Here is a 23098-nt window from a genome sequence, read left to right on the forward strand (position 1 = left end):
GCATTTCTGTATGGTACTATAAGGTTTTGAATGTCTACAAGTTTCTTAATAATCGTTACAATGATTATTATTGTGAATTGATGGTTAATTAGATCAAAACTTATTCCATCTGATCAATTGATAATGTTCACTTGGAGGCAGTTTCTCTCAGTGTTGCAGTGTTACCTTAGTCCAGTAGAGGGCGACAATGTTGATTCTAAAGCAGAGCTACAGAAGCTTGTTCATTCAGTGGTGGGTAGATAGGTAGGTAGGTAGTTCATTTCAGGTTTACAATCTACAGCACTGAGGTGATGATGGAGAAACTTATAGATGTGATTTACTGTTAATTATAGTTCCAAGGCCATCATTTCCTGATGCCCTAAATCATGCAAAATCAACCCCAACCAAGCTCTTAAGTTACTCAGAGCGATACATTCAGAGGATGATGTTTCTCTATTAAAGCATTTTCAATGGTTTTTATTATAGAATTCATTATTTTATTATATTCAATGTCAAATGAAAAAACAAATGGAAACATGTCTTTGATAAATCCAGCAACCTGCTTTGAAAATGATAACTGTCTTGATTCTACTATTTAAGACAAAGTAAAAGGACTCCTTAACTTCTATATGAAACTCACCAAGAACAGGCAATAAGACCCACTTTAAATAGGATTTTTTGCACTATATTTCTATCAGCTGTCTCAAATATATCGTTAAACTCCTTTATTTGGCTGAAATCCAAAAGCCAACACAAGCTGTTACAGTTAGTAATTGGTTTCCTGTTTATTATGTGAAAATATATCACACATATTAACATCTTAATGGTTTTGTTCAAAGGTATTGACGTGTTCTATCACTATTACCAAATGTTACATGGCTATGTTGTGTGCCACTAACAGATTGTGTCTTATTGACAGATAACGCTACATTGCTGCCTACAGACATGGCTGGTAAGTGTACCTTTAGCATTGTTTGGTGTAAAAATCTAAGCAAAAACCCAACAGAAATTTCAAAGTGAAATGAAAACCTACAACATAGTGATTGTTTTAATAGACCAGAGCCAGAATTCAGCACAGGAACCATTAAAGGAAGGAGAACCAGTCCAGGACTCCACACCTGAAGACAGACCACAGATCAGTGAGAAACCTTGTTTGTTAATTTTATTCTGATATTTGTTTTTGTTCCTGTCCTTATTTAGGCTGTACATCTATAAGCATTTAGAGAACGGTGGTTTTAGACAGATGGTGTTGGAGGGTTAACATCTGCAGCACCAGCTCCCTATTGATTCATTTAAAACTTTTTATTTTCTTTTTAAAATCTTTTTATTTAGTATTCTTTCATTCTCCTGGGGCTGACTCCACTGTTGTACTCTCACATCTCTCAGTTTTCTTTGAGAAAGACAATATGAGTCCAGCTCTACTAGTTGAGAAGTATACTCCACATGGCAGGAGCTCATGAATGTATTAAACATAGAATCACTGAATGCCTAATGTTAGTTTTATGTGTAATCTCAATGAAAACATAACGATGATATGTTTCAGCAACTGTGAGTAAACTGGAAGTAACTGAAGGGGAACTAAAACCTGACCAGAGTGGAGATTCTGCTGATGTGCAGCTTAAAGAAGGTGAGATTTAGAAAAAAACAAATAACATACAGCTTTCAGTTAGTCTGTTACAAGCCCAGAAGCCAGTGCTCAAACTGGTAACACAGTTTAACACAGATGAATCTATTTGTCTGAAACAGGGATGTAAACAAACAATAAACTTACAATTAATTGTCAATTGATGGTTAATTAGATAAAAAACATTCCATCTGATCAATTGATAATGTTCACTTGGAGGCAGTTTCTCTCAGTGTTGCAGTGTTACCTTAGTCCAGTAGAGGGCGACAACGTTGAATCTAAAGCAGAGCTACTGAAGCTTGTTCATTCAGTGGTGGGTAGATAGGTAGGTAGGTAGTTCATTTCAGGTTTACAATCTACAGCCTTGAGATGATGATGGAGAAACTTATAGATGTGGTTTACTGTTAATTATAGTTCCAAGGCCATCATTTCTGATGCCGTAATTCATGCAAAATCAACCCCAACCAAGTTCTTAAGTTATTCAGAGCGATACATTCAGAGGATAATGTTTCTCTATTAAAGCATTTTTAATGGAACTATAAGGTTTTGAATCTATATAAACCTCTTAATAATCATTTTTTATAGAACTCATTATGTTATTATATTCAATGTCAAATGAAAAAACTAATTGATAAATCCAGCAACCTGCTTTGAAAATGATAAGAGTCTTGATTGCACTATTTAAGACAAAGTAAGAAGGCTCCTTAACTTCCATATGAAACTTACCAAGAACATGCATTAAGACCCACTTTAAATAGGATTTTGTTCACTATATTTATATCAGCCATCTTAAATCCATTGTTTATCCACTTGTTTTCTGCTAAATAAAAAAAAAAAAAGCTGTGACGTAGTATTTTTATATATATGAAAATGCATCACACATATTAAGATCATCATGGATCTGTTCAAAGGTATTGACGTGTTCTATCACTATTACCAAATGTTACATGGCTATGTTGTGTGCCACTAACAGATTGTGTCTTATTGACAGATAACGCTACATTGCTGAGTGTAGACATGGCTGGTAAGTGTACCTTTAGCATTGTTTGGTGTAAAAATCTAAACAAAACCCCAACAGAAATGTCAAAGTGAAGTGAAAACCTACAACATAGTGATTGTTTTGACAGACCAGACCCAGAATTCAGCACAGGAACCATTAAAGGAAGGAGAACCAGTCCAGGACTCCACACCTGAAGACAGACCACAGATCAGTGAGGAATCTGGTTTGTTAATTTTATTATGATATTTGTTTTTGTTCCTGTCCTTATTTAGGCTGTACATCTATAAGCATTTAAATAATGGTAGTTCCTCACTATTGACTCATAAAAGCAACACATATTACATTCATAAGGTCTTTTACTGTTAAGGTTAAAATCTTTTTATTTAGTATTCTTTCATTCTCCTGGGGCTGACTCCACTGTTGTACTCTCACATCTCTCAGTTTTCTTTGAGAACAACAATATGAATCCAGCCCTACTAGTTGAGAAGTATACTCCACATGGCAGGAGCTCATGAATGTATTAAACATAGAATCACTGAATGCCTAATGTTAGTTTTATGTGTAATCTCAATGAAAACATAACGATGATATGTTTCAGCAACTGTGAGTAAACTGGAAGTAACTGAAGGGGAACTAAAACCTGACCAGAGTGGAGATTCTGCTGATGTGCAGCTTAAAGAAGGTGAGATTTAGAAAAAAACAAATAACATACAGCTTTCAGTTAGTCTGTTACAAGCCCAGAAGCCAGTGCTCAAACTGGTAACACAGTTTAACACAGATGAATCTATTTGTCTGAAACAGGGATGTAAACAAACAATAAACTTACAATTAATTGTCAATTGATGGTTAATTAGATAAAAAACATTCCATCTGATCAATTGATAATGTTCACTTGGAGGCAGTTTCTCTCAGTGTTGCAGTGTTACCTTAGTCCAGTAGAGGGCGACAACGTTGAATCTAAAGCAGAGCTACTGAAGCTTGTTCATTCAGTGGTGGGTAGATAGGTAGGTAGGTAGTTCATTTCAGGTTTACAATCTACAGCCTTGAGATGATGATGGAGAAACTTATAGATGTGGTTTACTGTTAATTATAGTTCCAAGGCCATCATTTCTGATGCCGTAATTCATGCAAAATCAACCCCAACCAAGTTCTTAAGTTATTCAGAGCGATACATTCAGAGGATAATGTTTCTCTATTAAAGCATTTTTAATGGAACTATAAGGTTTTGAATCTATATAAACCTCTTAATAATCATTTTTTATAGAACTCATTATGTTATTATATTCAATGTCAAATGAAAAAACTAATTGATAAATCCAGCAACCTGCTTTGAAAATGATAAGAGTCTTGATTGCACTATTTAAGACAAAGTAAGAAGGCTCCTTAACTTCCATATGAAACTTACCAAGAACATGCATTAAGACCCACTTTAAATAGGATTTTGTTCACTATATTTATATCAGCCATCTTAAATCCATTGTTTATCCACTTGTTTTCTGCTAAATAAAAAAAAAAAAAGCTGTGACGTAGTATTTTTATATATATGAAAATGCATCACACATATTAAGATCATCATGGATCTGTTCAAAGGTATTGACGTGTTCTATCACTATTACCAAATGTTACATGGCTATGTTGTGTGCCACTAACAGATTGTGTCTTATTGACAGATAACGCTACATTGCTGAGTGTAGACATGGCTGGTAAGTGTACCTTTAGCATTGTTTGGTGTAAAAATCTAAACAAAACCCCAACAGAAATGTCAAAGTGAAGTGAAAACCTACAACATAGTGATTGTTTTGACAGACCAGACCCAGAATTCAGCACAGGAACCATTAAAGGAAGGAGAACCAGTCCAGGACTCCACACCTGAAGACAGACCACAGATCAGTGAGGAATCTGGTTTGTTAATTTTATTATGATATTTGTTTTTGTTCCTGTCCTTATTTAGGCTGTACATCTATAAGCATTTAAATAATGGTAGTTCCTCACTATTGACTCATAAAAGCAACACATATTACATTCATAAGGTCTTTTACTGTTAAGGTTAAAATCTTTTTATTTAGTATTCTTTCATTCTCCTGGGGCTGACTCCACTGTTGTACTCTCACATCTCTCAGTTTTCTTTGAGAACAACAATATGAATCCAGCCCTACTAGTTGAGAAGTATACTCCACATGGCAGGAGCTCATGAATGTATTAAACATAGAATCACTGAATGCCTAATGTTAGATTTATGTGTAATCTCAGAGAAAACATAACAATGATATGTTTCATCAGCTGTAAGTAAACTGAAAGTAACTGAAGGGGAACTAACACCTGACCAGAGTGGAGATTCTGCTGATGTGCAGCTTAAAGAAGGTGAGATTTAGAAAAAAAACCAAATAACATACAGCTTTTAATTAGTCTGTTACAAGCCCAGAAGCCAGTGCTCAAACTGGTAACACAGTTTAACACATAGGAATCTATTCGTCCTAAATAGGGATGTAAACAAACAATAAACTTACAATTAATTGTCAATTGATGGTTAATTAGATAAAAATTATCCCATCTGATCAATTGATAATGTTCACTTGGAGGCATTTTCTTTCAGTGTTGCAATGTTACCTTAGTCCAGTAGAGGGCGACAATATTGATTCTAAAGCAGAGCTACTGAAGCTTGTTCATTCAGTGGTGGGTAGATAGGTAGGTAGGTCGTTCATTTCAGGTTTACAATCTACAGCATTGAGGTGATGATGGTGAAACTTTTAGATGTGTTTTACTGTTAATTATAGTTCCAAGGCCATCATTTCGGATGCCGTAAATCATGGGAAAGGAGCTCAACCAAGTTCTGAGGTTATTCAGAGACATACTTTCAGCAGATTAAATAGATTTAATCTGAATCTGTGTAATCTGAAAATAATTGCACTATTTCTTCATGTACTTTAAATAGAAGTAAATAAAATGACCCTCTCTCGCTCATATTAAACAAGTAATCTTATGTCCTGTCAACTGAGTTTTAGAATCCTTTCCCTATAAATATTTAATAATCTGTTAAAAAGTGATGATCATTCTTTAATAAGATCCTTGTCAAACGGACATGTAATGTTTGTTTTTAAAGCCTAATGTGTATAACGGACCTAGTGAATGATATATACATTTTTTTTTATGCACAAAACTATGACAAAAATCAAACTTAATCAAGAAATAAAACAGTGTGATTGGCTGTAAGGGGATCGGAGACAGAGGAAAACCTGCTACTGAACAGGTTAGCTCTGGGGAGAATGTTACTACGGTAACTGAAACAGAGGTTGAGGAAACTGTCTTCGTGAAATGAGTTTCCCTGTTTTCAGGTTTACAAAATTTTTTGATGAAGTCTTTGGTGAACCTGATTCATGAAACGTACCTCAGTACAGGAATCACGCATTGTTATGCAATATCAGACCAGAGTGGAAATTCTGCTGTACTAAAAGTTTTTAGTGTTTCTCTGCTTCAGCACAGCTAATTCCCCTCATGGGGTCAAGGCATTCAGCCCCACTAGAAGCAGTATGTCCACTGGAAAAATCTAAATCTAGATAAGTCAATTTTTCTTAAATTAAGTGCATTCGTTCTTGAATTTAGGAGGTAAGTGAGACACTTTGCCAATGGAACAAGACAATTTACATTTGAAATAAGAAAAAAAATATTGCATTGCCTTATTTCAAGTGCATATTATATAATTCTCTTGTTTTAAGAGTAAAAATGCTAAATCCATTGGCAGATCATCTTATTTACATACTCAAATTAAGGGTAAATACACTCTTATACTCTTTTACTTACTTTCTAGATTGTTTTTGCAGTGTCTGCACAAGTTGCTTTTGGCCCCACAATGTATCAAATAAAGTACCAACACAAACTCACAGTCACATTCCAGGATATGACATTTACGTTACCCCAATTAATGACGCTACAAAAAAGTGGCACTCATTAATTAATAGCAAAGGATTTTCAGGTACAATATGCTTTAACTATTCCTAGAATTGATAATACCTCCCTATATACCCTTGGTCCTAGCTATGTATGCTGATATAAGCTGCTTTTTGTTTTCTAAATCTTACTACAGGAGAGAAGATCGAGGCAAGACCTGGTGATAAAGTAAGAGGAACTATAACCTTATTAAGATGCATTTTTTTGGAGGTAGACTTGATTTGATTCATTTAAAAAATGTTAAACTGAATAAAGTAATGTAGGAATGTCAACAGACTGACAAGATTTGATCCAACTATTGTAATGAAAATGTTGATTTAATTCAATTTAGTTACATTACATGATATTCTAGTGAATTAATTGGCTTACAAAAGCCCAACAAAAAAGAAACAGATTATAACAAAATAATGTGATGCCTGTGTGCAGTGTTTATTGCCAACAACCAACTTGCAACACTGGTCAAAGGGCCAGTGCTGCAAGTTCAATTTCAAGATATCATATAAGACATTGAAACTCAGTATTCAAATTATAGTTTCTTATTTTTTCATTTATCATGTTATCAATTTGTGAACTTTAATTTAGATATCCTTTGTTTTTCTAATCAGAAATTATTGTTTACACTTAATTCCAAAAGCTGATTGATACATCAGCCAGATAATATTTGGGGCCAATATCATTTTTTTTTGTTGTATTTCTTGTATTGCCCGTAAGTGCAAAACAGATAAATTGCCAACCCCTCCCTTTGCCATCCATTGTTAATGTTTATGGTATTTATTTATTTATTTATTTATTTATTTATTTATTAATAATTGAATATATTTTTTCGTTAACGGTGTCAACACCAAAAAAAATCAAAAATGTTCATGTTAAAACTTGTGTGTTGTGCCTCAGTTAAAACCTGCTGAAGAAATCCAGTTTGAGAGTAGCTTGTTTTTTTTTTGTTTTTTAGATACTTCGTTCAAACTAGAAAAGCCACCAGAGCGCACTCTCCACTAAGTTAAATCCTCCTCTTCCCCTTGATTTCTCATTCCTGGAAGGCTGCCAACATTATACAGGCTTACTTTCACCACTTCCACCTTTATTCCACCAAAAGGGGGAAATCAAACAATCAGGAGTTACCTGCAGGCAATCGATAAGTGTTACTGCCTGTATAACTTTTTATCTTTTGTGTAAGAAACTGAGAAGTTGTTCACATGAAATATACATTTTTGCCCATGAAATATTACTTACTTCCCTCAAAATAATAATTTGTGCCCACAAAATACTATTTTTTCACGAAAAACGTATTCATGTACAAATGTGTTCTTATGGTGTAACTTATATGTGGCCACAGCATAGGTATATGATGTGCATAAAATTCTAAAACATAATCCTGCTACAGCTCACCTTCTATAACAGAGGAACAAACCAACATGATAGACTAGGATAGTCTGGTGAAGTTTTATTTCAGGTGTAGAATAAACTATAAAGAGATTCTAATTTTCTTTAGTGAGGCTTTAAAATAAAATATTGAAAGCCAGGTATAGATTATGACTGCACTATAAAATAACAAGTCCATTCTATGTTGGTCTGGAACATTTCATATTTCAGTTCAAGATCAAATTGAATGAGAAAAGATGCAGCTATGTTTATGTGATAAGTGATTTAATTAAGCACCAAATAAGTGCATTCATTACTGGTTTTATAGTATTATGTGCATCCTAGAGGCAAGCCCCAATTTGTAACTGTGGGACAGATATGTAGAGAAATTAAAGACAGGAAAAAAGAAGAGAAATTAGCTTCTCTTTGAGTGTGAACAGCTTTAAAATGACAAAAAAGTGTCATGATGGGTACTCTAAGAGTGACCCAATTATGCAGAACACCACTGACGGACACAGGAATAAAAGTTCAACAAGTTTATTTTGTCACAAGCACACTGATTATACTGGTTCTGGTTCGGGCCTGGATACTGGTTCACCGGAGTCTGCGTGAGAGACAGTTCAGTTAGCGTTGTACGTTGGAGCTTGCTTTCTTGATTGTTACTGATTGTACCTTGAGGGTTCTTGTGGTTAGCTTTGGGAGGGTCACTGTTGGATCTGGAGAGGAGTTGATCAGCAGAGTCCGTTTGCTGCTTCAGCGTCTCACTTCTAGTTTTGAGCAGACCTTGGTTTTGGGTTTTCCAGCTCTTAGTCCAGAGCTGCATGGAAGTTCACTGAGGTTCTTCAGGTTTGGCTGAGAGGGTCGGCTCGGCAGGTTAGCTCTTCCTGAGCTCCACAGAGGAGAAACTGGTTTCCTGGAAGACAGAGACAACGGTTAGAATCCAGGCTGGATTCAAAGTCACAAAGATTCACTGAGAGTCTAGGCTTAGGTGCTGACCAACTGGATCAACACTGCGGCGTTGATGCAAGGTCTGAAGACAGCTTATATAGTGGATCCTCTGATGATCTGATGGGCTGCAGCTGTGCAGGAGGCTCACTCAGAAGGATCCACGGCGGACTCTGCTGGAGAAAGGTGGAACTTTTCCAGCTCCCAACAGTACCCCCCCCTCAACGACCGCCCCTTGGCGGTGCGGAAGAGGTCGAAGGGCAGGAACGCTCGTACTCCTCGATTAGAGCAGGGTCGAGGATGTACGAGCCCGGAACCCACTGGCGATCCTCCGGTCCGTAGCCCTCCCAGTCGACGAGGTACTGCCAGCCGCGACCTCGTCGACGGGAGTCCACGATGCATCGAACGGTGAAGGCAGGATGACCATCGACCTCCAGGGCGGGTGGTGGGGAGTCGGAAGGCGGGCACAGAGAACTTGAGATGACAGGTTTAACTTGGGATACATGGAAGGTTGGGTGAATCCGGAGAGACTGAGGCAGTTGGAGAGGGACGGCAGATGGATTGATGACTCGGGAAATCTTGTAGGGACCTATAAATTTGGGCGAGAGTTTTCGAGACATCCCCTTGAGGGGAATGTCTCGAGTGGACAGCCATACCTCTTGGCCTTCAGAGTACTCGGGGGCGGGACGTCTCCTGGAGTCAGCGAAGCGTTTGTTGGTCTCAGAAGATCGGTTGAGGGTTGCGATGGTTTCTCTCCAGATCTTCTGACAGCGTCTGATGTGGTGATTGACTGACTGGTCCGAAATCTCTCTCTCGTCTGCGGGGAAAAGTGGAGGTTGATAACCGAGACTGACCTGAAAGGGAGATTGTCCAGTGGAAGCAGATTTGAGGGAGTTGTGTGCGTATTCGATCCATGTAAGATATTGGCTCCAGTCGACGGGATTGTTGGATGTGAGGCAACGAAGGGTTGATTCAAGCTGCTGGTTCATCCTCTCTGTTTGTCCGTTAGATTGAGGATGGTAACCAGATGTCAGAGAGGGTTTACAGCCGAGTGCAGAACAGAATGCCTTCCAAACCTGGGATATGAACTGAGGACCCCGGTCCGAGAGGATCTCCTGGGGGATGCCATGTAAGCGGAAGACGTGCTTAACTAGGAGCTGGGCTGTCTGGAAGGCCGTGGGAAGTTTCCTAAGGGGGATGAGATGGCAGGCCTTCGAAAAACGGTCAACAATGGTGAGAATAGTGGACATACCTCGAGAAACAGGGAGGCCGGTGACAAAGTCAATCGCTATATGGGACCAAGGACGCGAGGGAACCGGAAGTGGCTGTAGCAGGCCTGAGGGAGGTTGATGTGAGGCTTTATTTCGGGCACATGTGGAGCAAGCCAACACATACTCCTTGACATCTCTATGGAGGGTTGGCCACCAGAAACGTCTTGAGATCAGGGCGACGGTTCTACTGACCCCCGGATGGGCGGAAAACTTGGCTGCGTGCATCCATTGGATGAGACGGGACCTGACAGAAGATGGCACATACACTATATTGCCAAAAGTATTTGCTCACCCATCCAAATTATTGGAATCAGGTGTTCCAATCACTTCCATGGCCACAGGTGTATAAATTCAAGCACCTAGGCATGCAGACTGTTTTTACAAACATTTGTGAAAGAATGGGTCGCTCTCAGGAGCTCAGTGAATTCCAGCGTGGAACTGTGATAGGATGCCACCTGTGCAACAAATCCAGTCGTGAAATTTCCTCGCTCCTAAATATTCCACAGTCAACTGTCAGCTGTATTATAAGAAAATGGAAGTGTTTGGGAACGACAGCAACTCAGCCACGAAGTGGTAGGCCACGTAAACTGACGGAGCGGGGTCAGCGGATGCTGACGCGCATAGTGCGAAGAGGTCGCCAACTTTCTGCAGAGTCAATCACTACAGACCTCCAAACTTCATGTGGCCTTCAGATTAGCTATAGAACAGTGCGCAGAGAGCTTCATGGAATGGGTTTCCATGGTCGAGCAGCTGCATCCAAGCCATACATCACCAAGTGCAATGCAAAGCGTCGGATGCGGTGGTGTAAAGCACGCCGCCACTGGACTCTAGAGCAGTGGAGACGCGTTCTCTGGAGTGACGAATCGCGCTTCTCCATCTGGCAATCTGATGGACGGGTCTGGGTTTGGCGGTTGCCAGGAGAACGGTACTTGTCTGACTGCATTGTGCCAAGTGTAAAGTTTGGTGGAGGGGGGATTATGGTGTGGGGTTGTTTTTCAGGAGCTGGGCTTGGCCCCTTAGTTCCAGTGAAAGGAACTCTGAATGCTTCAGCATACCAAGACATTTTGGACAATTCCATGCTCCCAACTTTGTGGGAACAGTTTGGAGCTGGCCCCTTCCTCTTCCAACATGACTGTGCACCAGTGCACAAAGCAAGGTCCATAAAGACATGGATGACAGAGTCTGGTGTGGATGAACTTGACTGGCCTGCACAGAGTCCTGACCTCAACCCGATAGAACACCTTTGGGATGAATTAGAGCGGAGACTGAGAGCCAGGCCTTCTCGTCCAACATCAGTGTGCGACCTCACAAATGCGCTTCTGGAAGAATGGTCAAAAATTCCCATAAACACACTCCTAAACCTTGTGGACAGCCTTCCCAGAAGAGTTGAAGCTGTTCTAGCTGCAAAGGGTGGACCGACGTCATATTGAACCCTATGGATTAGGAACGGGATGTCACTTAAGCTCATATGTGAGTCAAGGCAGGTGAGCAAATACTTTTGGCAATATAGTGTAGGTTCGGTTAGCTGGACCGTTACCTGGATCGGGTTCTGTAGCCAGGGCGGAGTTGATAAGATCAGTGATCTCCCAGTTAACCACTCCTACAGTGCAGGAAGCCGGAAAGACTGGTTCAGGTGTCCCAGGATGATCGACGGAGTAAAGACGAGAGAGAGAATCGGGTTTGACATTCTTAGATCCGGGTCTGTAGGAAATGATGAGATTAAACCGTGAGAAAAAGATGGACCACCTGGATTGACGGGGATTGGCTTGCTTGGTTGACTGGATGTGAGCCAGGTTCTTGTGATCAGTCCATACAAGAACTGGGTGCTCAGCTCCCTCCAGCCAATGTCTCCATTCCTCCAGCGCCAACTTTATGGCCAATAGCTCACGGTCTCCCACATCGTAGTTCTGCTCTGCGGATGAAAGTCTACGGGAGAAAAAGGCGCATGGATGGATCTTTTGATCCGTGTCGAGTCTCTGGGATAGGACCGCTCCAACACCAGAATCTGAAGCGTCCACCTCGAGGATAAACTGTTGAGCAGGGTCAGGCTGCATTAACACTGGTGCTCTGGAAAATAAAGATTTCAATTTTTCAAAGGCAGATTGAGCCTCGGGGGTCCACTGAAAAGTGTGTTTGACAGAGGTCAGAGAAGTTAAGGGAAGGGCAGTTTGGCTATAGTTCCGGATGAACCAACGATAAAAGTTTGCAAAGCCCAGGAATCTCTGTAGCTGTTTGCGGTTCTCTGGAACTGGCCATTCCAACACGGCTTTTATCTTGTCCTCAGATGGTTTTACCTGGCCGCCCTCGAGCACAAACCCCAAAAAGGTGACTGAAGACTGATGAAATTCGCACTTCTCTGCTTTAACGAACAGCTTGTTCTCCAGTAGTCTCTGTAACACAAGGCGGACATGTCTTTTATGTTCAGAAAGGTTCCTTGAGTAGATGAGTATGTCGTCAATATAGACGAACACAAACACATTTAAAAAGTCTCTGAGGACATCGTTCACGAGGGCTTGGAAACAGGCTGGAGCGTTAGTTAAACGAAAGGGCATCACCAAATATTCGAATTGACCCAAGGGAGTTTTGAAGGCTGTTTTCCATTCATCTCCATCTCGGATCCTAAGAAGATGATATGCATTCCTTAAGTCCAGTTTAGTGAAAACTGTAGCCCCTTGTACAGGTTCGAATGCTGAGGCGAGTAGAGGAAGTGGGTACTTATTCTTTATTGTGATTTGGTTCAAACCTCGGTAATCAATACATGGTCTCAGGGAACCGTCTTTCTTACCAACAAAGAAGAACCCGGCGCCCAGTGGAGAGGAAGATGGGCGGATTATTCCAGCAGCTAAGGATTCATTTATGTACTTCTCCATGGTCTCTCGTTCGGGTTTGGAAATGTTGTACAACCTGCTGCAAGGTAGTGGTGCTCCAGGTAATAGCTCAATGGCGCAGTCATATGGTCTGTGTGGAGGTAGGGACGTAGCACTGACCTTACTGAAGACAGGAGCCAGGTCATGGTACTCGGAAGGAATGGAAGAAAGGTCAGGAGAGGCCATCTCCCCCCCACCTCTAGGAGACCCCACCAAGGGGGCAGCCGAACAGAGGCATGTTTCATGGCATGTAGTAGACCATGATTCCAGGTGACGATCAGTCCAATTTATGTGTGGATTATGCTTCTCCAACCATTCGAAACCAAGCACCAGGGGAGAGCATGCAGAAGGAAAAACAAAAAATTTTATTGTCTCTCGGTGGTTACCTGACAGAAGTAGCTCGAGGGGTTGAGTTTGATGGGTAACTTGGTGAAGTCTTTTCCCGTCAATGGCAGAAACACTAAGAGATTGAGTCAGAGGAATGGTTTCTATTTGGAGTTGTTGGACGAGGTTCGAATCGATTAAGTTCCGTTCACAGCCTGAATCGATGAATGCAGAGAAGGAGAGGCTTTGGTTAGCACAAAACAACGTGGCAGGAAGCAACAGTCGAGGAGATTTCATAGTGTTAATTTGGCCCGCCAGACTCCTCAGAACCTCTGGCGGGCCCAGGCTTTTGATTTAGCCGGGCAGGAAGCGATGAAGTGTCCTCTCTCACCACAGTAGATGCATAATTTGCTCAGAAAACGTCTTTGTCTTTCCTCAGGGGTGAGCCTGGTGTGTCCCACCTGCATGGGTTCGACATCTCTTTCACCAGAATGAGAGGCCTGAATAGGCAGAGGAAGAGACTGGGCCTTAGGTCTCGGTATGGGCAGCTGCTCTGTGGGGGAAGAACAAACAGTCACGTTATGTGAGGCAGAGGAAAGTGTCCCCTGATTTCTTGATTTGGAACTGTTTCTGGCACGGATTCTATTATCCAATCTGATCGTCAAACGAATTAATTCTTCGAGGGTAGCTGGTTCATCGAGAGTTGCGAGTTCATCCTTTATGTGCTCATTTAGTGCCATAAAATAGGCTCCCTTCAAAGCGCTTTGGTTCCATCCGGAAGCTGCCGCTTTAACCCGGAAGTTGATGGAGAATTCTGCCACAGAAGAATTTCCCTGCTTTAAATTGAAAAGAGCTCGAGAGTCAATAGTTTGATCAGTTTCTTGATTGAAAACTTGGGTAAATTCGGAGATGAAATCAGAGTAATAGCAATTAAGGCTATCGTCGGTGGCAAATCTTGCGTGAGCCCACTACAAGGCTCTTCCTGTTAGCTGAGAAAGGATGAAGGTTATCTTTTTATAGTCCGTGGAAAAGCTGCCTGGAGAGTTCTGAAAAATCAAACGACACTGAAATAAAAATCCTTTGCAATCTTTCATGTTACCAGAAAATCTCTCTGGAAGACTTGGGCGGAACTCGGATGACGTCACTGCTGGTGACCTCGGAGGAGGAACTGGACCCGGAAATGGTTGTGGGGCCGGTGCGGCATTAGCCCCGTTCATGTAGTTAGCATAGCTTTGGATAGCTTGATTTTGCCTTTCAATGTGGGTATTTAACTCGCGTAGCGCCAAGCCGTGTCCATGGATTTGGGCCGCCTGTTCCTCCAATCGACGGATGTAGTGTTCTGCTGGGCCTTGAGTTTGGGCGCAGTGTTCTGTCATGATGGGTACTCTAAGAGTGACCCAATTATGCAGAACACCACTGACGGACACAGGAATAAAAGTTCAACAAGTTTATTTGGTCACAAGCACACTGATTATACTGGTTCTGGTTCGGGCCTGGATACTGGTTCACCGGAATCTGCGTGAGAGACAGTTCAGTTAGCGTTGTACGTTGGAGCTTGCTTTCTTGATTGTTACTGATTGTACCTTGAGGGTTCTTGTGGTTAGCTTTGGGAGGGTCACTGTTGGATCTGGAGAGGAGTTGATCAGCAGAGTCCGTTTGCTGCTTCAGCGTCTCACTTCTAGTTTTGAGCAGACCTTGGTTTTGGGTTTTCCAGCTCTTAGTCCAGAGCTGCATGGAAGTTCACTGAGGTTCTTCAGGTTTGGCTTAGAGGGTCGGCTCGGCAGGTTAGCTCTTCCTGAGCTCCACAGAGGAGAAACTGGTTTCCTGGAAGACAGAGACAACGGTTAGAATCCAGGCTGGATTCAAAGTCACAAAGATTTACTGAGAGTCTAGGCTTAGGCGCTGACCAAGTGGATCAACACTGCGGCGTTGATGCAAGGTCTGAAGACAGCTTATATAGTGGATCCTCTGATGATCTGATGGGCTGCAGCTGTGCAGGAGGCTCACTCAGAAGGATCCACGGCGGACTCTGCTGGAGAAAGGTGGAACTTCTCCAGCTCCCAACAAAAAGAAAATAGTATGACCTATCGCTGAAGATGACTCTAAACCTCAAACCTCACAGAACGACTTGAATGATCATTAACTGGATGTTTAATCTAACCTCAAGTGGTCTCAGTGTATCTCCGTCTGTAGTGGTGCTTTACACATGCAGGGCTTTTAATGCTGTGTAATTGGTCCAGCTGTTTATCAGTTTGTTTCTGTTCTCTTACTCGTCTGTACTATTACAGTTTATAACCTTGGTCTTTATCATTCACAGCAGCAGTGATCTCTGGCTCTGACCTGACCAGATATTATTTCTCCTCTGTGTTACTTGCTGCTCAGGGAGCTGCAAAGCCCATAGTTACACATGCTGAAGGCAGAGTCGTTCTGTGTGAGCAGATGCTTTATTTGTGGCCTGGAAGGACATAATGTCAATATAGTATGTATGTATTTATGGGGAACAAATTAATATTTTGTGCACAACACTTAGCATTTCATGGGATCAAATAAGTATTAAAGGGGCAAAACTTAGAATTTCATGGGCACAAATAATTATTTTGTGAACGTTTAACACATGCATTGCCCAATGTCATTTCTCGGGCTCCGTAGGAATCAATTAGACTGATGTCAAAACAATGGGTATTGGCATCCTCTTTAAAAACAACAATTTAGTTTGATCTACTTAATACATTTATGACTTTGCATTTTTGCGTGTTGCTTGTTGTGGCCAAAGAGTATGTGCAATACGTCTTGCTGTAGAGATGGTCTCTGTTATATCAGGTAGGCTAGGATATAATATAGCTTTTATTGCTAACTGTAGTGTGTGCCTTACTAAACCCCTACAACAAGCTAATAAGTGAACGGTTTTGTACGCTGGGGGGTTAAACTTTTCAGTTGGTCAGATGTCAGTTAACTCAGTCCACCTAAGTCGACTATTTCACAAGTCGACCTTTTGGTGAATACCCTGCTGTGCACACAAACTTATTTGCACCTGTTTAGACACACACTAAGCTTTTTAAGATCATGGTCAGTTTTCACATTTTTATCAATTTATAAATTGAAAGACCTTGGTAATCTTTGTTATTTTCTATCTTTTAACAGTCTCTCTGCAATCCTTTTATGGAAAACAACAAAGGTCTGGAAGAATATGAAAAAATACTCCGAAGACTTCATCTAAAAGACCAACATCAACGGACGTTGACATCAGAGGACTTTATTAAAATAGGTCCACCTGTAAATCAGACTAATCACATCTTTGAGGAAGATCTAGTTTCTACTTTTCTTCAGAGGTTATTGATGTTAGATTACAGGGCAAGATACATTCCTGTACAACAAAAAAGTTCTAATGCTAAAGATTCACAGGTTCTTCCAGTGTCTGAAAGTGATTTTACAGGAGATGTTTTAGATCTTCTTTTCACAACTACTGCAGACTCCAATCAATCAAAAGAGGATCATATACACCCAATGGATGTTCAAATGGCAATATTTCACTGCTCTGATAACTTTCTGAGACAGAAAATGATTGCCAAGTTGTCCCAGTGTCAGTATGCTTTACCATTGCTTGTTCGTCATCCTGCAAAGGCAGATATTGAGTATCCTCTCTGGACATTAAGACAAATATCAAAAACATGGAAAATATGCACCAAGGCAGAAAACTCAAACATTGTTGAAATGAAGAGCATGCCAATCTACAAAGCCAAGATCCCCCTTGTTTCATTTTTCCGACTGGGCTCCTTGTCTGTGTCCAAATCTCAGCTGATGAACGCCTTGATCAATGATCGCCACAACACATTCTTCCATAGAAACTGTCCAGGCAGCACAAAATCTCGTCATTTGATGGATGGTGTGGCAGAAATTGCCTGGTACTGCCCTGCTGGAAAATCCAATGACTTCTTTAACGACTGTGTTGCTTTCTGTAATCTTCATGGGGATTCTTTAGAAATGGTCAAACAGCGTGAAATACTGACTGAAATATCCTCAGTCATTGTTGTTCTCATACAAACTTTGGAAATGAGCCAGGAAAGTAAGGCAATCATTTCAATGCTTTTCAAGTCTCAAAAACCTCTGGTAATTCTCGGTGCTGACAATGACTGTAGTGCAGTTCAGATGACACCGCAAAAATACAAACTGGGTCTGAAAGAAAGAAGCCAATCAGATGTTTCAGAAGAACTGAAAGAAATAATAAGAAACATTTTGTCTGGACCCCACAAAAGCTTCCAGCTTGAAACTATGGAAAAAATGACAAATGAAGTCAGAGTGGATGAAGAGGCAGAGGCCTGCCAAAATGGGAAATCTGCTGCAATGGAATTGGTTGCATTGATTAAAAATATGGATATTGCCAAAATAAAAGAAGTGTTTCTCCCCTGCCAAGGCCTACTTTGGTATGAGTGGTGCAAAGTCAACAAAGAACTTTATCATCTAAAGGGAGACATTGAGAAAGAAAAGGCTCATAAAACTCAGCAACTGACGGAACTACGACAGAAACAGTGTGACGCGTCCAATAGTGAACTAATGAAGTCGTTCACTGAGAGCCTTAAAAGTTTGCCAACAAAAGCTGGAGAATATTTCTTGAAATGGAACCGGATCCTGATAGATGCCATCTCCACAGATGATCTATCTTCAATTCTCCAAAAATATGATGAAACATGGTCAGAAGTCTTGGTTCTTAAGAAGAAAGATAAAACTTCTGAAGAACTAAATACAAAACAAGCTGAGCTTGAGCAGTTATCCAAACAGCTTCAATCAGCAACATTTGGTCTTGAGCACATGTTTAGAGAAATGGGACAGATTTATGAAGCCCATAAATCTCTGAAGAAACCAGCAGAGGGACAACAGGCTGAATGGACTAAATACCCTGAACTGGCTGCAGATCTGATGATAAAAGGACACCCAATTGAGCTGATGGATGGTGATGCAGGCCATGTACCTTTGATATGGATGTCTAGTCTTATACAGGAGGTCATCAAGAAGCTAGGTGACCAGAGAGTCTTTGTGCTGTCAGTTCTGGGCTTACAAAGTAGTGGAAAGTCAACAATGCTGAATGCCATGTTTGGATTGGAGTTTGCAGTGAGTGCTGGGAGGTGCACCAAAGGTGCCTACATGCAGCTGGTTAAGCTGTCAGAGGAAATCCAGAAAGACTACAGATTTGACTATATTCTAGTTGTGGACACTGAAGGTCTGCGTGCTCTTGAGTTAGCAGGCAATGTCACCCTTCATCATGATAATGAGCTTGCAACATTTGTTGTTGGTCTAGGAAACTTGACACTGATCAACATCTTTGGTGAGAATCCAGCTGATATGCAAGATATCTTACAGATTGTTGTGCAGGCTTTCATGAGGATGAAGAAAGTCAAGCTTTCTCCAAGTTGTGTGTTTGTTCATCAGAATGTCACAGATATTGCAGCAGCTGTGAAAAACATGGATGGAAAAAGACGCCTGCAGGAGAAACTAGATGCAATGACTCAATTAGCTGCTGAAGAGGAAGGGTGTGCTTTTGACTCCTTCAGTGATGTCATTTCATTTGATGTGCAAGAAGATGTTACATACTTTGCTCAATTATGGGAGGGAAGTCCACCAATGGCTCCTCCAAATCCAGGGTACAGTGAGAGTGTCCAAGAACTGAAGGCCTTCATCCTGTCTAAGGCCTCAAAGTCTGATGGCATTCTTCTGTCACATTTTGGTACCAAGATCCAGGACTTGTGGAACGCCTTGATGAATGAACACTTTGTTTTTAGCTTCAAAAATACTCAAGAAATTGCAGTCTATAGAGAACTGGAGGTGCAGTATGGAAACTGGACCTGGGCCTTGAGAAGTGAGATGCTGAATGTTGAAAACCAGCTTTATCCAAAAGTTGAAAAAGGTCAACTGGACAAAGTTGAGCTCACTGACCTTTCCAATCAAATGAGTAACACATATGAAGAAGTAATGAAAAACATGGAAGCCTATTTTAGTGACGATAAAAACAAAGAAATGCTGGTTCAGTGGCAGGGTCGATTTGAGAACAAAATAAAAGACTTTCATGAGGACATTGTGAGAGACGTGAAAAGAAAACTGGATGAAGTAATTCAGCAGAAAAATGCTCGAAAAAAGCTAGATGACAAAAAGACAACTTTTGAGAACAAGCTGCTCCAGAAGAGCAAAGAGCTTGCTCACGAGTGCCTTGAAGAAGGTGAAGAGGAATTAGAAGCACAGTTTGATGCTGATTGGAATCACTGGGTTAAGGAACTAACGTCAGACACAAAACCTATTGAAAACATCAATTTGCAAAGAGACCAGGTTAATGTCCTTCGAGATCTTGGTTTTGAACAGAAGCTCATTGAAGACTCAAAAAAAACCCAGAGATACAAAAACTTGTTAGAAATTGGTAATTACTCTGATTACATAACAGCAAAGAAGAACTTTGCAGGTTTCTTTGGTGATTTGAAGAAAATGGTTTTTGGATTTAAAGAGCAAGAAGATATCAGATCGCTCATTAAGGATGTTGAAAAAGAATGTTTGGATGCCCTTAAGAGCAAACCTGTTGCAACAAGAGGTTACACATCAACCTACTTGTTAGACATGGCTCAAAGCATTATAAAGCACATAAAAGCATTTGAATCTGGAAGGAATTATGTATTCAAGAAGGAGTTCACAGTTGATCTTTCACTGTTTGTGTTCGACATGGCAGAAAGTTGGCTCTTAAACTCCTACAAGACATACAAAGACAACAATGATGTTCATACTTATTTAGAAACCAAGAAAAATGAATATTACAGCATTTTCCAAAGCTACTGTAAAGGAAGCTCTTCTGCTGTTGTGTTTGGAGAAATGATGTGTAAAAAACTCAAAGCCTCTGCTGTTGCAGCTGTCTGCAACCAGACTGGGGTTAATATCGCTAGTGAGATGAGGAGCAGGGTCCCAGCATTCAATGGGAATAGAGTGAACTTAGAGAAACATTTCTTAAAGAGTATGGCAGAGAAGGAAGACTTTAACAGTTTCATCATCTACTTCAGAAATCCAAGAAAGCAACTGGAAGCCTTTATTAAAGAAGAGGTGGAGAGATACTTGTCTAATAAGGAAAAAATTAATCCTCACACAATTCTCAGCAAAAATGTAGATGACATCAGCAGGGCCATTGATCAGGCTTTGTTTGAGGCAACAGAAGACGTGAAAAAGAAAGGAGGAGACATAGAGATGTGGGTGAAGGAGTTTTCCACCAAATTAGAGCCATTCTTAACAATTGATACCATTAGTTGTCAAAACTTCAAGGACATAAACAACTTTGACTTTCTTAAAGAAGAGATGGAGAAAGGCCTTAAAATAATCACAAAGGAAATGAACAATCTCTCTCTGAATGAACTGAATAAATGCAGGCAGAGGCCTGAACAAATCCTCATTGATCAGTTGTGTAACTGCTGCTGGAAAACATGTCCTTTCTGTTATACAGTTTGCACCAATACTCTAAAGGGCCACAGTCCTGATAAGCACAGTGCTCTTTTTCATCGACCCTGTGGGGCTATTGGTTCCCATTACAGAGGAACAGATCAGCTGTACACAAAATTCTGCACTACAGCTGTAGCAAGTGATGATGGTTTTTTCCCCGATGAATCAGACCGTACAGTTCTTTATAAAGAGTATGCAAATGCTGGAGAAAGATTTGCTGCATGGAGCATCACACCTGATAACTCTACGCTGCCCTACTGGAAATGGTTTGTCTGTCACTTTCAGACAAAACTGGAAGAATACTATGAAATGAAATTCGATCGTCATGGAGAAATCCCTCAGCAGTGGAGAATGTATACTAAGGAAGAGGCCATTAAGAGTCTAGATGCAATGTAAAATCTGGGAGAAAATGTGTCCCTCAAGTCGGAGATTTTCTTGTCAACAGTAATGAGAAATACTGATGTAAGAGATGTTGCAAAATGAATAGAAAAGCATTTGGTACAAACTTCCTGATTTCATTGTTCTGTAAGTTAAAGAAACTAGAATATCTTCAAGAAAACTTTTAAATATTTTTCCTTATATTAATCTCGTATATTGTTGTTGTTTTCTTTGATTGATTTTTAAGTCACTCAAAGATGGGATTAAGAGTTATGATTTGAAGTATAAAATGATATTAATATTGATGGTGGTTGTGTAAACATCTTGCCTATTTATCTTGATGTAATGAACTTATCATGGATTGTTCTTTTTTTGCTTTAAAATTGGATTAATAAATCATTAAAAAATAAATGTATTAATTGCAGCTGTTGAACAAAAAGATTAAATAATCTTCCGGATTAAAATTTTTTAAAGATGTTATTTAATGAGCAACACATTTTTTTGTGTTTTTATGATTAATTTTAGGTTTAAAATCTGAGTGTTTTTTTTCAATCAACTAAAGTGACATATTTTTCAATATTTGGACTTTTCAGCTCTTTGTTTGTTCATGTTGAGCTGTGTTGGGTAAATGTTTTATGTTTTTTTTTCAACTTTAATTTGTAACAGAATATGCTGATCAAAAATGTCAATAAATGCTATAATCAGACTGTTATTTCATTTCACATCATTTATGATACTTAACAGTTGCAACAATATTAATATACTACTTGAACTTCTCCACATATTGTCACAGTACAAATGTAAAAATGTTTTATTGGAATTTTAAATGAAAAGATCACAACAAAGTGCCTTTCAGCTTACATTACGTATACATTATTTGTTAAATGAAATTAAAAAAATCTAAAAAGTTTGGCGTGTAAAAATATTCAGCCCCATTTTCTCTGAGTGCAACCATTTGCATTTAGATGTTACCTGATGATTGCTTATAACTAAAGAGAGTTTACGTGTATGTAACCTAATCTCATTACAAATACACCTGAATACAGCTGCTCTGGGACAACTGTAGAGTTTGGTTCTGAGAACAAATGGGAGCAAAAAACATGAAGTTCAAGGAACACACCAGATGGATAAGGAAGTTGTGGAGATATTCAAATCAGGCTTAGGCTATAAAAAGATTTTCCAAGCTCTGAACATCTCAGTAAATTAACAGGAAATGGGAAACCTATGGCACAACTTTAAACCAACAAAGACAAGGCCATCCACCTAAACTTACTGGCAGAAGAAGGAGAGCACTAATCAGAAATGCCGCCAAGATGCCAATGGTGTCTCTGGACAAACTGCAGAGATCCACAGCTCAGGCGAGGGAATCTGTCCATAGGATAACTGTTAGTCATACACTGCATGAATTGGGCCTTTATGGGAGAATGGAAAGAAAACAATAAAAAGTCCTGCTTGCAGTTCTCCAGAAGCCATGTTTCCGACAGCTAGAAAGGTGCTTTGGTCAGGTGAGACCAAGTTTAAACTTTTGATTAAAATGAAAAACGCTATGTGTGAAGGTTAGAACTACCACTACATATCACTTTGAACACATTACCCCCTCTAGCAGTATATTTTGAAATAATTTGTAAAGTAACACAGTGAAATATTGGATGTATTTGTGAAATAAAACCATAAGATGGTTGAGATCCAAACAGCATGTTTAATTTGCTTGGTAAAAAACCCCATTCAAACACAATGTTTGTCAGGATCCGAGACTTTGCCCACCAGAGGGCGCAATGGATCCAGGCCTGGAGAGTTTGGACTCGGCTTGATCAGCTGTTTCCAGTCCGCTGATTAGGAAGCTTCCTATTTAAGCTGTGTTTGTCTGTCTCTCTGTGCTGCATCGTTTGTTTTCTCTGTGCCACCATGCCTGTCTGAGCCTCTGTGATTCCTCCGTGTTCCAATA

General features: G+C 40.1%; 2 protein-coding genes across 3 annotated transcripts in view; one reads left to right on the top strand and one right to left on the bottom strand.

The window, feature by feature from the left end:
* LOC119794424 (CD48 antigen-like) overlaps positions 1-23098 on the bottom strand; it is a 169830-nt gene that overhangs the window by 33438 nt on the left and 113294 nt on the right. The gene's annotated exons all lie outside the window — the stretch shown is intronic.
* Positions 904-21506, top strand: LOC119794443 (interferon-induced very large GTPase 1-like). Of its 2 annotated transcripts, XM_038302026.1 has the most exons (5): positions 904-931; positions 1035-1118; positions 1523-1606; positions 6685-6716; positions 16456-21506. In XM_038302026.1, the coding sequence occupies exons 1-5, from the start codon at positions 925-927 to the stop codon at positions 21169-21171; spliced, it is 4923 nt and encodes a 1640-aa protein (XP_038157954.1). In that variant the 5' UTR covers positions 904-924; the 3' UTR covers positions 21172-21506. The 2 variants fall into 2 exon arrangements, with proteins under 2 accessions (XP_038157954.1, XP_038157955.1); XM_038302027.1 differs by lacking the exons at positions 904-931; positions 1035-1118; positions 1523-1606 and adding exons at positions 4416-4505; positions 4884-4964.

The sequence above is a fragment of the Cyprinodon tularosa genome, unplaced genomic scaffold, assembly GCF_016077235.1.
Source record: "Cyprinodon tularosa strain WSP-4 unplaced genomic scaffold, ASM1607723v1 ctg48, whole genome shotgun sequence".
Classification (NCBI taxonomy): domain Eukaryota; kingdom Metazoa; phylum Chordata; class Actinopteri; order Cyprinodontiformes; family Cyprinodontidae; genus Cyprinodon; species Cyprinodon tularosa.

Bases quoted from the DNA above. Each gene is read 5' to 3' on its own strand.
- LOC119794443 (XM_038302026.1), top strand. The intron at 1,119-1,522 runs GTGAGAAACCTT...GATATGTTTCAG, and splicing joins TGAAGACAGACCACAGATCA to CAACTGTGAGTAAACTGGAA. The intron at 1,607-6,684 runs GTGAGATTTAGA...ATCTTACTACAG, and splicing joins TGATGTGCAGCTTAAAGAAG to GAGAGAAGATCGAGGCAAGA.